Source organism: Tachyglossus aculeatus, chromosome 11 (genome assembly GCF_015852505.1).
Source record: "Tachyglossus aculeatus isolate mTacAcu1 chromosome 11, mTacAcu1.pri, whole genome shotgun sequence".
Taxonomy (NCBI): Eukaryota; Metazoa; Chordata; class Mammalia; order Monotremata; family Tachyglossidae; genus Tachyglossus; species Tachyglossus aculeatus.
Window position 1 is genome coordinate 37,957,754 of NC_052076.1, and position 12,234 is coordinate 37,969,987.

Genomic DNA, 12,234 nt, shown 5'->3' on the forward strand with positions numbered 1-12,234 from the left:
ATCCCAGTTGCTATTACGGCTAGGAATCAGCTGACTCAGTGAATCTGCTGCCCTTCCTACCTCCCCACATCATTTGACAGGTCCTTGATTAGCACTTCTAATAACTCATTTATTTTTGCCTTTTTGCCTTTTCTCACTTTTCTCCTTTCCCCTCCTTCCCACCTCCTCCCCCTCCCTTTAGAAGTGACTATTCCTTTTTTCTCTTCCTCTTTTTAAAAATTCTTTTGAAAACAACACTTTCCACATGAATTAACTTCCTTTCACAGACTTTTCTTTTTCAGTTCCTTGAGAGCAGGTGCTGTCTTGTATCTCTTTCCCTTGCCTAACATTTTAATGATACCATCTCTTCTTGCTTTTCATCCTGTGTTCCTCTTTTACTGATGGAGAATTGTGTTGTTACCTTTGAACTGCTTTCCTTTTTAGAATGTATTTTAGTATGTGAACTCTAAATTTAATATTGTATTGTATTAGCGGAAATCACTATAGTTTCAAAAAAATACTACTCCTGTTATCATTATTATTATTATTTTACTCCAAGTAAACACTCTAAGAAGAAGCTCACTGAGGACTGGTGGCGCAGTCGTTTTGTATCTTTTAAGAAATACTGCCATGAAAAACACTTAGTACTCTTCAAAAAAAGCAAATTAGAGAGAAGGTGAGAGGGGAAACCTTCTTTGTGGAGGCTGTATCCTTGAATGGGAGAATACAGGACAATCCCCTTGAGCTGTGGTGGGGCATGTGGCTTGTGGAAAGTCTGTATCTTACATGGTGATGTTCTAAAAGTCATGAAGCCAAGTTTGAGCCACTTCTCCAGGAGAAAATAAAGAAATTTTTGCCATATCTGCTCCTTTGTTTTTAAGCTCCTTGAGGGCAAGAATCATCCTTCTAACTCTACTGTATTCTCCCAAACACTTAGTACAAGGCTCTGCGGACACCGCATGCCCAATAATAATAATTGTGGTATTTAAATACTAAGCATTAGAGTAGATCCAAGACAGTCAGGTGAGACACAGTTCCTTTCCCTCATAGGGCTCACATTCTGAGAGAGAACAGCAGGTACTGAATCCCCATTTTGCAGAAGTGGAAACTGAGGGCCAGTGAAGTCATGTGTCCAAGGTTACATGCTTAGGCCACACTGCTTTCCCCCTCATTATTGTGGATTAATTCTCCCCCACCTCCCCATTCAAGTGTTCTCTCTGGGGCAATTCAGGAGAAATTAGAGCCAGTTAAGCCCTCTCTATAGGTGTTCCTGTGGAAATACATTTCCTGGAAATCTCTGGGGTAGAACCTGACTTGTATGACTGACTATTCTGGAAATGACAGTGCCAACAGAGAAGACTCTCTGGTCTACTAGAGCCAAGCCAATCAGCAAGCAGAGAGATTTCTTATTTCTACCCTCAGGAAATCCAGGTGTCTAATAATCCAGTGCTGTTCTCAGATCAGTCAATCAATCAATCGTATTTATTGAGCACTTACTGTGTGCAGAGCACTGTACTAAGCGCTTGGGAAGTACAAGTCGGCAACACATAGAGACAGTCCCTACCCAACAGCGGGCTTACAGTCTAGAAGGGGGAGACAGAGAACAAAACCAAACATACTAACAAAATAAAATAAATAGAATAGATATGTACAAGTATGATAAATAAATAGAGTAATAAATATGTACAAACATATATACAGATCTTCAGGAAACAAGAATCAGGCAGTCATTAATTGAGCACTTACTGTGGACAGAGCACTGTACTAAGTGCTTGGGAGAGTACAAAATATAGCAGAGTTGGTAGAACCATTCCCTGCCCACAAAGAGCATACTGTCTAGAATGAAAGTGAGAATCCCATAAATGGGGGCTATTTTTTCATCATTATTAACTGGAAAGTCTAAGGGGAGTTTGGAGATCTCCCCCTACCTTTAGTAGGTTCCACTGCCTTCTTTGCCTGACTCTGGCACCTATTTTGAAAGGAAGAAGTGTTGAGAACAAAACGGAACAGTTATGTTCTGATCTTTTTTAAAACAAGTCTTTCTGATCCTTCCAGGAGAATTTTCCACTTACCCTGCATTTTATTTTTCTGAATGGATGGCATTTTAAAAATTTGGTGTTCAAATAGAAATAGTCCTTTTAACACTGCAGGAATCAGATTCCCCTAGTACCCACTCGTATCACTGATGGTAAGTTAGGCAGTCAGTCGATGGTATTTATGGAGCGCTTGCTATGAGCAGGGTACTCTACTAAGTGCCTGGCAGGTGCAAAACAGCAGAGAAGATAGGCACTTTTGGAGGCTGGCTTTATTCTTTCAGACCTCGTAAGTATTATTTAAAAGAGGGATTAGCTGCCCCTGGCACATCTGAGGGTGACATGCATCGCCACCCTTCCTGGCAGTCTGCTAGGCCCAGTTCCCACTACCTGCACAACACCAACATCCTTCCACCACTGAGCTTCTGGCAGGTTGTGGTGACTCCCAGCCCTTCCAGGGTGCCGTGGGTTTGGCCTTTCCCAGCGGGGATCCAGGAGCTAAGGATGCATTGAGAAACTTGGGCTGAGCCAGACCTGGAGCAAAGATACGTATTGAATAAAAGCCTGTTTCCTTTGGGAGGTCACCTGGGACCAAGTCCAAAGCCCCTAGGGAAATCTCTGGGTGTGGGTTTTTTTTTTTCCCTTTTTATGGTATTTAAGAGCTTATTATGTGCTCTTCACTGTATTGAGCTTGGGGGTAGATTCAGGCTAATCAGGTTGGACGCAGTCCTTGTCTCACATGGGGCTCGCTGTCTTAATCCCCATTTTGCAGAGGAGGTAACTGAGGCACAGAGAAATGGAGTGACGTGCCCAAAGTCACACAGCAAACAAGTGGCAAAGACGGATTAGAACGCATATCCCCTGATTCCCAGGCCCGTGTTCTTTCCACTGGGTCGTTTGGCTTCCCCATTTGGGTTCATTTGACCCCAACCCTTTGGACGAGTTTCAGGACTACTAGAAGGGTAGCAGTAATTCCAACCACAGCCATTTACCATTGGCACCTATCACTGTCTTGGGCTCTTGAGCTAGCCTGCCGGGGGTAGGTGGGGGGGACCCTGAACAGCAGCTACCCCTGCCAGGGCTGAAGGTGCCAGGGTCACCATCACACGGCTGGGGACTCCTTCCTGCTTCAGGTGCGCATGTGTGTACATGTACAAACACACACACACAAGGCCTCTTGTTACCTTCAACAACCCCTCTCTCATTTTCCTCATCCCCTCCACCTCTCACTTTCCTCAGCCTCCTGCCATCCCCAGCATTATCTTTATCCTTGCGGCAGCCCAACTTTAAAGCCCTCCCCAGCTAGCGCTGAGCATGACCCAACCTGTGTGGAACCTTTTTCAGGAAAAAAAAAAATGGAAGCAGGATGGCCAAGAGGAAAGGGCATAAATTTTGGAATCAAGAGAACCGTTCTGCAAGTAGTAAGAGGCCTAGGTCTTATGTCTAATTTGGATTTTTTTTTTTAACACTCTCCCCATCCCACCCACCACACAAACACATATACACTGTGTGCCCGTCTTCTAGACTTTGAGCCCGTTGTTGGGTAGGGACCATCTCTGTATGTTACCAACTTGTACTTCCCAAGCGGTTAGTACAGTGCTCTGCACACAGTAGGCGCTCAATAAATACGATTGAATGAATTGGGAAGCAGCAAGGTGTACTGGATAGAGTACACCTGGGAGTTAAAATATCATGGGTTCTATTTCCAGCTCTGCCACCCGTATGCTGTGTGGCCTTGGGCAAGTCACTTAACATCTCTGTGCCTGTGTAATAGAAGAATTGCATTAGGGAAAGTTTATTTTAAGCTTCTCACGTGACTGTGCACACAAGCGAGAGACACCCCCCACCCCCCAACTTTCCTTTCCTTTGGGTACATACCCTTTCTTACTGAGCGTGGTGGTGGAGACTTAGTACAGTGCTCCGCACACAGTAAGTGCTCAATAAATATGATTGATTGATTGAGAGCAAACAAAGCCCAGGAGTTCTTCTCTTCAGAGCAGCTCAGCGGCCCTGATTGATCCCGAGGAAGCAAAGGGGTGAGAAAACATAGGTCGATGGTGTGAGAGCAGGTGCTCAGAGCATTTGGGGGAATACAACATACAACCAAGGCTCAATGCCCTGAAGGCTGTTACAATTAGGGAGGCAGCAGCGTGGCTCAGTGGAAAGAGCACGGGTTTTGGAGTCGGAGGTCATGGGTTTGAATTCCAGCTCTGCCACATGTCTGCTGTGTGACCTTGGACAAGTCACTTAACTTCTCTGAGCCTCAGTTACCTCATCTGTAAAATGAGGATTAAGACTGTGAGCCCCACGTGGGACAACTTGATCCCATTGTATCCCCCCCCAGCACTTAGAACAGTGCTTTGCACATAGTAAGCACTTAACAAATGCCATCATTATTAATTAGGGAGTCCATGTTTTGAGATCCCAGGCTCACTCAGTACTTTGGTCCATATGCAGTGTGTCTGCTATTTTTAAATTACCTGAACCACCAGGCTTCAGATATAGTGGAAATAAAGGAGATGAAAATATTAATAATTCATTCGGTTGTGTTGCGTGCTTTTAGTGTGCAGAGCACTGTACTAAGTGCTTGGGGGAGTACAATACAGCAATAAACAGTCACATTCCCTGCCCACAGTGGGCTTAGAGTCTAGAGTAGGGGAGACGGTCATCGATACAAATAAATAAAATTACAGATATGGACATCAGTGCTGTGGGGCTGGGAGTGGGGAAGAGTAAAGGAAGCAAGTCAGGGTGATGCAGAAGGGAGTGGGAGATGAGGAAAAGTGGGGCTTAGTCTGGGAAGGCCTCTTGGAGGAGATGGGCCTTCATTAAGACTTGGAAGGTGGGGAGATTAAGCGGTTTCAATGTACCAGGCACTATACTAAGCGCTGAGGCATATACAAGCAAATTGAGTTGGACACAGTCTCTGTCCCACATGGGGCTACAGTCTTAATCCCCAATTGAGGGAACTGAGGCACAGAGAAGCGAAATGACTTAGTTCATTCATTCATTCATTCAATCGTATTTATTGAGCACTTACTGTGTGCAGAGCACTGTTCTAAGCGCTTGGGAAGTACAGGTTGGCAACATATAGAGACGGTCCCTACCCAACAGTGGGCTCACAGTCTAGAAGGGGGGAGACAGAGAACCAAACAAAACATATTAACAAAATAAAATAAAAAGACTATGTACAAGTAAAATAAATAAATAAATAGAGCAATAAATGCATACAAACATATATACAGGTAGAGTACAATATAGTAAGTAAAGTCCAGTAGAGTAAGTAAAGTCCAATATATAAAGTCCAGCATAGTAAGTACAGTGTAGTGAAGTCCAGTGGAGTAAGTAAAGTCCAATATAAAAAGTCCAGTATAGTAAGCATTCATTCAATCGTATTTATTGGGCACTTACTGTGTGCAGAGCACTGTTCTAAGCACTTGGGAAGTACAGGTTGGCAACAAGTGTTAGAGCCAGGATTAGACCCCAGGTCCTTCCGACTCCCAGTTCCGTGGCCTAGGGGATAAAACACAGACCTGGGAGACAGAGGACCTGAGTTCTAATGCCAGCTGTGCCACTTGCCTGCTATGGGCAAGTCATGTAATTTTTCTGTGCCTCAGTTTCCTCAACTGCAAAATGGGTATTCAATGTTTGTTCTCCCTCCAATGGAGACTGTGAGCCCCATGTAGGAATAGGGACTGTGTCTGGCCTAAATAGCTTGTAGCTACCCCAGCCTTTAGAACAGTGTCTGACACGTACTGAGTGCTTAACAAATACCATTTGAAAAAAGTTTAGTGTACTGTAGCATTTAAAATGGGGGGATGGTTATTTTGAAGCCCAGACCTTTGCACATGTCACCCGGAAGGTTTATTCCAAAATTATAGACAGGACAGATGGCCTCTTCTTGCAAATGAAGCATTGGATTGTTTATTTAACTCCTAGTATATACATATCATTGTTCTTTGTGTTCAAACGTAATGCCACTGCGGTTTATCCATGTCAGGGTGTAAAGCCTGAGGAGCCAACTACAGTCGTTTCACAGTGCGCACACATTGAGCTGGTCCTCAGAGCTCTGGAACTTGGCTGTTAGCTACACCCGGCACTATTCTTCCTTTTACCATCGAGGTCTTCCCAAGTGTGGTCTAATCGATAGAGGACGGGCCTGGAAATCAGAAGGACCGGAGTTCTTAATCCCAGCTCCCCCACTTGTCTGTGTTGCATGACCTCGGGCAAGTTACTTCACTTCTTTGTGCCGCAGTTACTTCCTCTGTAAAATGGGGATTAAAACTGTGAGCTTCTTGTGGGACATGGGTTGTTTCAACCTGCTTATCTAGTATCTACCCCAGAACTTAGTAATAATAATAATGATTACATTTATTAAGCGCTTACTATGTGCAAAGCACTGTTCTAAGCGCTGGGGTAGATACAAGGTGATCAGGTTGTCCCACAGGCTTAATCTCCATTTTACAGATGAGGTAACTGAGGCCCAGAGAAGTAGAGGCCTTCCCAGACTGAGCCCCTTCCTTCCCCTCCCCCTCGTCCCCCTCTCCATCCACCCATCTTACCTCCTTCCCTTCCCCACAGCACCTGTATATGTGTATATATGTTTGTACATATTTATTACTCTATTTATTTATTTATTTTACTTGTACATATCTATCCTATTTATTTTATTTTGTTAGTATGTTTGGTTTTATTCTCTGTCTCCCCCTTTTAGACTGTGAGCCCACTGTTGGGTAGGGACTGTCTCTATATGTTGCCAATTTGTACTTCCCAAGCGCTTAGTACAGTGCTCTGCACATAGTAAGCGCTCAATAAATACGATTGATTGATTGATTAGAGTGCTGTGCACTTAGTAGCTCTTAATAAGTACTAAAAAAAGAAGGTGAAGTGCATTGTTTTTGATTGTCACCTACCTACCAGGGTCCTGCTGCTGTCTCCCAGCATTCTCTTGGTAGGCCCCCTTGTCTGATATTGTGCTGCACTTGGTCTTTAAAAGAAAGACCGAAGTCCATTATGGACGATCACACTGCAGCTGCTTTGAGTACCCTTAAGTCATCCGTTCTCCTCCTGTTCTGCCCAAGAAGTTATATTGAGGCAAACTTTAGAGTGGTGGTAGGGTTAGATCTTAAGACATTAGTCCCTTGAAGCTGATGCTGTTAAAGATTATTAGTTTTAGAAGGAGTTGAGAAGGTTTTTTTTGTTGTTTTTTTTTTAATGGTATTTAAGGGGTTACTATGTGCCAGGCACTGTACTAAGTGCCGAGGTAGATTCACGCTTAGCAGGTTGGACATAGTCCATATCCCACATGAGGCGCTCAGTCTTAATCCCCAGAGATGAGGTAACTGAGGCACAGAGAAGTTAAGTGACTTGCCCAAAGTCACACGGAATGCAAGTAGCAGAGCCAGAATTAGAGTTCAGATCCTTCTGACACCGAGGTCCATGCTGTATTCACTAGGCATATGAACTAAGGCATGCGTGTAAAATGCTTTCATCACTGTGTCATTGGTATGTTTGTAAAGAAAAAATTTCACCCCTTAAGTTTGGCCTTGGGGAGGGCAGCAGGGGCGAGCCCAGTACCACAGAAATCATTAGTGTGGGTTAGTCAAGCTCTAGAAATATGACCTGAATTTCTTTCAGCACAATACTTGTTTGAAAGAAGTTGAGGAAATTTTCATTTATGTAACCACTTTTTGTGTGTGTGTGTCTCCTTTCTTAGGACAAAGTTAAACTACAATCCTCCGAAAGAAGATGGGTCGACTTACAAGATTGAACTTGAAGGGATTTCCGTGATGGTTATGAGAGAGATCCTCGATTACATCTTTAGTGGACAGGTAGGATAGGAGTCTAACGGAAGAAAAGTTTGAAGTGGATCACTCTTTCCTTTCAGAGACCTTTCAGGTTTAACCGATGCCTGCGTTAGTGTGGCTTCAGGACCGTAACCCAGTGGATTCCTTCATGGAGGGGTTTCAGCCTACTGTCGTGAGACTTCATCCGGTTTTTGGGTTGGAATCTTAAGAGCCACACCTCCTATTCAGGAAGGGGGGAGATGGACTACAGGGATTTTGTCTTAAGCACTCAGTAAATACGATTGAATGAATGTCTTACGTCCTGCAGTCCCCGAAGTGAATATACTTGGGTCCCAGGAAGCTCCCCTTCTAGACTGCAAGCTCGTTGTGGGCAGGGAGTGTGTATGTTATATTGTTCCATTGTACTCTCCCAAGCGCTTAGTACAGTTCTCCGCACACAGTCAGTGCTCAATAAATGCAGTTGACTGACAGGAAGCTCCCTATGTTGTCTGCTTGCTGGCATAGCCCAGGGTCCCTTATTACTCTATTTTACTTGTACATATTTACTATTCTATTTATTTTATTTTGTTAATATGTTTTGTTTTGTTGTCTGTCTCCCCCTTCTAGACTGTGAGCTCGCTGTTGGGTAGGGACCGTCCCCATATGTTGCCAACTTGTACTTCCCAAGAGCTTAGTACAGTGCTCTGCACACAGTAAGCGCTCAATAAATACGATTGAATGAAAGAAATGGAGAGAATTGGTGGTGGGGGCGAGGTGTCGGGGCTGGATGCCACACCGCTAAAGTTGGGAATGAAATTCTTCTCCTAAGTGTGGTTTGGCAAGCAAGTGTTTTACAAAATGCCTCTGTCACCCCATTTCCCCCTCCCTCTCCCCCCCAGCTGGTTGGGGGTCTCAGTTGTGCCCCTGATGACTTGGAGCTGAGGTCACAGTTACTGGAACCCCAGCCCCCTTATTCTGTACTACTTTCCATCTCTATGAAGATGAAAACCTTCTGCCCATCTTTCTGCTTGGTTCCTCATCTCTAATGAAACACTTATAGGTCTTTAATTGTCTCACTGGGCATGGTTCTTGTCCCATTTTTTCAACTGCCCCGTGTGGGCGGCTTGGAATGATTTTTGTCTTGTAAGAAAGACAATCTCAGCCCAGCCTCAAAATTGCTTCCACTGAGTATGCCTGTATCTTCTCCCTCCAGCCCTCAAATTGAAACTTGGTTTTGCTGATTGAGACAGCATGGCTGTTTCGCCAGTAAAACATTCAGCGTGGCTTTAACTTTGCTTTTTATTTCTGGCCATTCTCTGATGAAGTTAACTTTTTAAATTTAATCTATACAAAGTAATGGGAAAGGTATGAATAGCAAAAGCCAACATTAGCTCTGGGAAGTTTGTGCTTCAAGACTTCAGCTCCTATCTTTTCAAAGAATGGTATAATATGTTGGCTGTAACCTTTATGGAACTCTGTGGTGTCCCGTACTATCAGTGATTTTCTTGAATGTACAGTGAAATACACCGGATCCAGGTTTTACATTATTAATAGGCACCCTCCATGTGCTAAGCATTGAGACAGGTGCAAAATAATCCAATTGGACATAGTCCCTGTCCCACATGGTGCTAATGGTCTACAATAATAATAATAATGCTGGCGTTTGTTAAGTGCGCACTATGTGCAAAGCACTGTTCTAAGCGTTGGGGAGATACAAGGTGATCAAGTTGTCCCATGTGGGGCTCACAGTCTTCATTCCCATTTTACAGATGAGGGAACTGAGGTACAGAGAAGTTAAGTGACTTGCCCAAAGTAACACAGCTAACAATTGGTGGAGTCAGGATTTGAACCCATGACCTCTGACTCCAAAGCCTGTGCTCTTTCCACTGAACCATGCTGCTTCTCTTGGGAGGAAGACGAGGGAGGAAGACTAGACATTTTGCCCCATTTTATAGATGAGCAGTGGAGGCCCAGGGAAGTTAAATAACTTCCCCAAGATCATTCAGCAGACAAGTGAGAAGCAGCATGGCCTAGTGGAAAGGGCTTGGGCCTCAGAGTCGGAGAACCTGGGTTCTAATCCTGGATCTGCCAATTTCTTACTGTGTGACCTTGGGCAAGTGACTTAACTTCTCTGGGCCTCAGTTCATTCATTCATTCATTCAATCGTATTTATTGAGCACTTACTGTGTGCAGAGCACTGTACTAAGCGCTTGGGAAGTACAAGTTAGCAACATACAGAGACGGTCCTACCCAGCAGCGGGCTCACAGGCTTGAAGGGGGAGACAGACAACAAAACAAAACATATTAACAAAATAAAATAAATAGAATAAATATTTACAAGTAAAATAGAGTAATATATATGTACAAATATATATACAAATATATATATACAAATATATATATATACAAATATGCAAATATATTTACATACAAATAAATATATATACAAATATATATATACAGGTGCTGTGGGGAGGTGAAGGAGGTAAGGCTGGGGGGATGGGGAGAGGAAGGAGGGGGCTCAGTCTGGGGCCTCAGTTCTCCTGCCCTTCCTCATTCTTAGGGAGTGAGCCCCATGCAGAATGGGGACAATGTCCAGCCTAATTAACTTGTATCTGCCCCAGTACTGAGAATAGTGTTTTATACATAGTAAGCTCATAACAAGTACCATAAAATAAAAAAAAGTGGCAGAGTCCATCCTAGAACCCAAGTGTCCTGCATCCCAGTTCTATACTGCTTCTTAAGGGACTCAGGTTCCCAATAGTTTTTTGGTGTGGAACAGTGGGAGACAGGTTTGTCTTTACATTTTTTTTATATTAATTATTTTTAAACCCGCGTGGCTAACTTTTCAAATTCAAGACATGCGTGCCAATCTCTTACAGATCAGGCTAAGTGAAGACACGATTCAAGATGTGGTGCAGGCGGCAGATCTGCTGCTGTTAACAGATCTTAAAGCACTATGCTGTGAGTTTTTAGAAGGTTGTATTGCTGCTGAGAACTGTATCGGTATTAGAGACTTTGCACTACATTACTGCTTGCACCACGTCCACTATCTCGCCACGGAATATCTGGAAACTCACTTCCGAGACGTCAGCAGCACGGAGGAATTTCTGGAACTGAGCCCTCAAAAGCTGAAGGAAGTTATTTCTCTAGAAAAGCTGAATGTCGGCAATGAAAAATACGTCTTTGAAGCGGTCATTCGATGGATATCCCATGATTCAGAAATAAGAAAGGTATGGGACAGGGCTGGGAGGGGAATGCCACATTTCCTGACTTTTCCGTTGTTTTTGACTTTTTAGTTCTACCCTACAAATGGGCATCTCTAGTTGTGTTGCTCTGAAAGATAGTTTTATCATTTCAGTGAGACTTGCAAGTCACTTTCTTATACTATTTATTACATAACAAGGAGTCCCATTATAACAAAGCAATCAAGTAGTTCAGTCCATATTGTTAAGGAAAGAAGTCCATGTGGTTGACCGGTCAGATCAAAGGCCAGTTTGGAGGAGCTGGTGGAATTGGGATGAATCGTGTTACGGACAAGTGAGAAGCCACATGGCCAAGTGGACAGAGCACGGGCCTGGGAATCAGAAGGACCTGGGTTCTAATCCCTGCTCTGCCGCTTGTCTGCTGGGTGACCTTGGGCAAGTCACTTCACTTCTCTGTGCCTGTTACCTTATCTGTAAAGTGGGGATTAGGACTGTGAGCCTAATGTGGGACATGGATTGTGTCCAACCTGATTAGCTTGCATTTACCCCAACGCTTAGTACAGTGTCCGTCACATAGGAAGTGCTTAACAGTACCACTTAAAAAGTGAAGTGGTTCTGCTGCCTGGCTGAGCCGGGTTCCCTGAGGACTGGGTGTTTTGGATTCGGAGAAAGAACTGCTGCTTTGCAGTTCCTCCAGCCCCTAAGTGCAGGGAGCTCTCCTGTCTGGCTTGGCCAGGGAAGCTGGTTTGGCCACCGGTCCCCTGAACAGCTGCAGCCCAAAGCGAGGAAGGTGACAGCGACTCAGACTCAAGTTCCCTCTGTTAGTCCGAACCTCATTCCACAGGACTGACCAACACAGCATTAGAAAGCTTTGTTCTCTTTCGATAGCATTGGTCTAAAGAGTGGTAGGAAGCAGTGTTGCCTAGTGGATAGAGCACGGACCTGGGAATCAGAAGAACCTGTAAAATGGGGAGTAAGCCTGTGAGACCTATATGGGACGTGGACGGTGTCCAACCTGATTAGCTTGTACCTGCCCAGTGCTTTGAACAGTGTCTAGCACATAGTAAACACTTAACAAATACCATTAAAAAAAGTTTTTGCTTTCTCTGCTTTGTCCTGTGGGCAGATAATGCTTAATAAATGCTTTTTGATGACTTTCCCCCCTTCTAGACTGTGAGCCCACTGTTGGGTAGGGACCGTCTCTATATGTTGCCAACAAGCGCTTCGTAC

At 44.1% G+C, this 12,234-nt stretch overlaps 1 protein-coding gene across 2 annotated transcripts in view; it reads left to right on the forward strand.

Annotated features, from left to right (window-relative positions):
* Positions 1–12,234, forward strand: part of GAN (gigaxonin) — a 77,849-nt gene that overhangs the window by 38,337 nt on the left and 27,278 nt on the right. For both annotated transcript variants that reach the window (XR_005453113.1, XM_038754869.1), the window contains exons 2-3: positions 7,729–7,843; positions 10,681–11,031. Coding sequence is in view for 1 of the 2 variants with exons in the window: in XM_038754869.1 (XP_038610797.1) it covers positions 7,729–7,843; positions 10,681–11,031 (466 nt within the window). In the remaining variant the exon portion in view is untranslated. The remainder of the gene's footprint in view (positions 1–7,728; positions 7,844–10,680; positions 11,032–12,234) is intronic.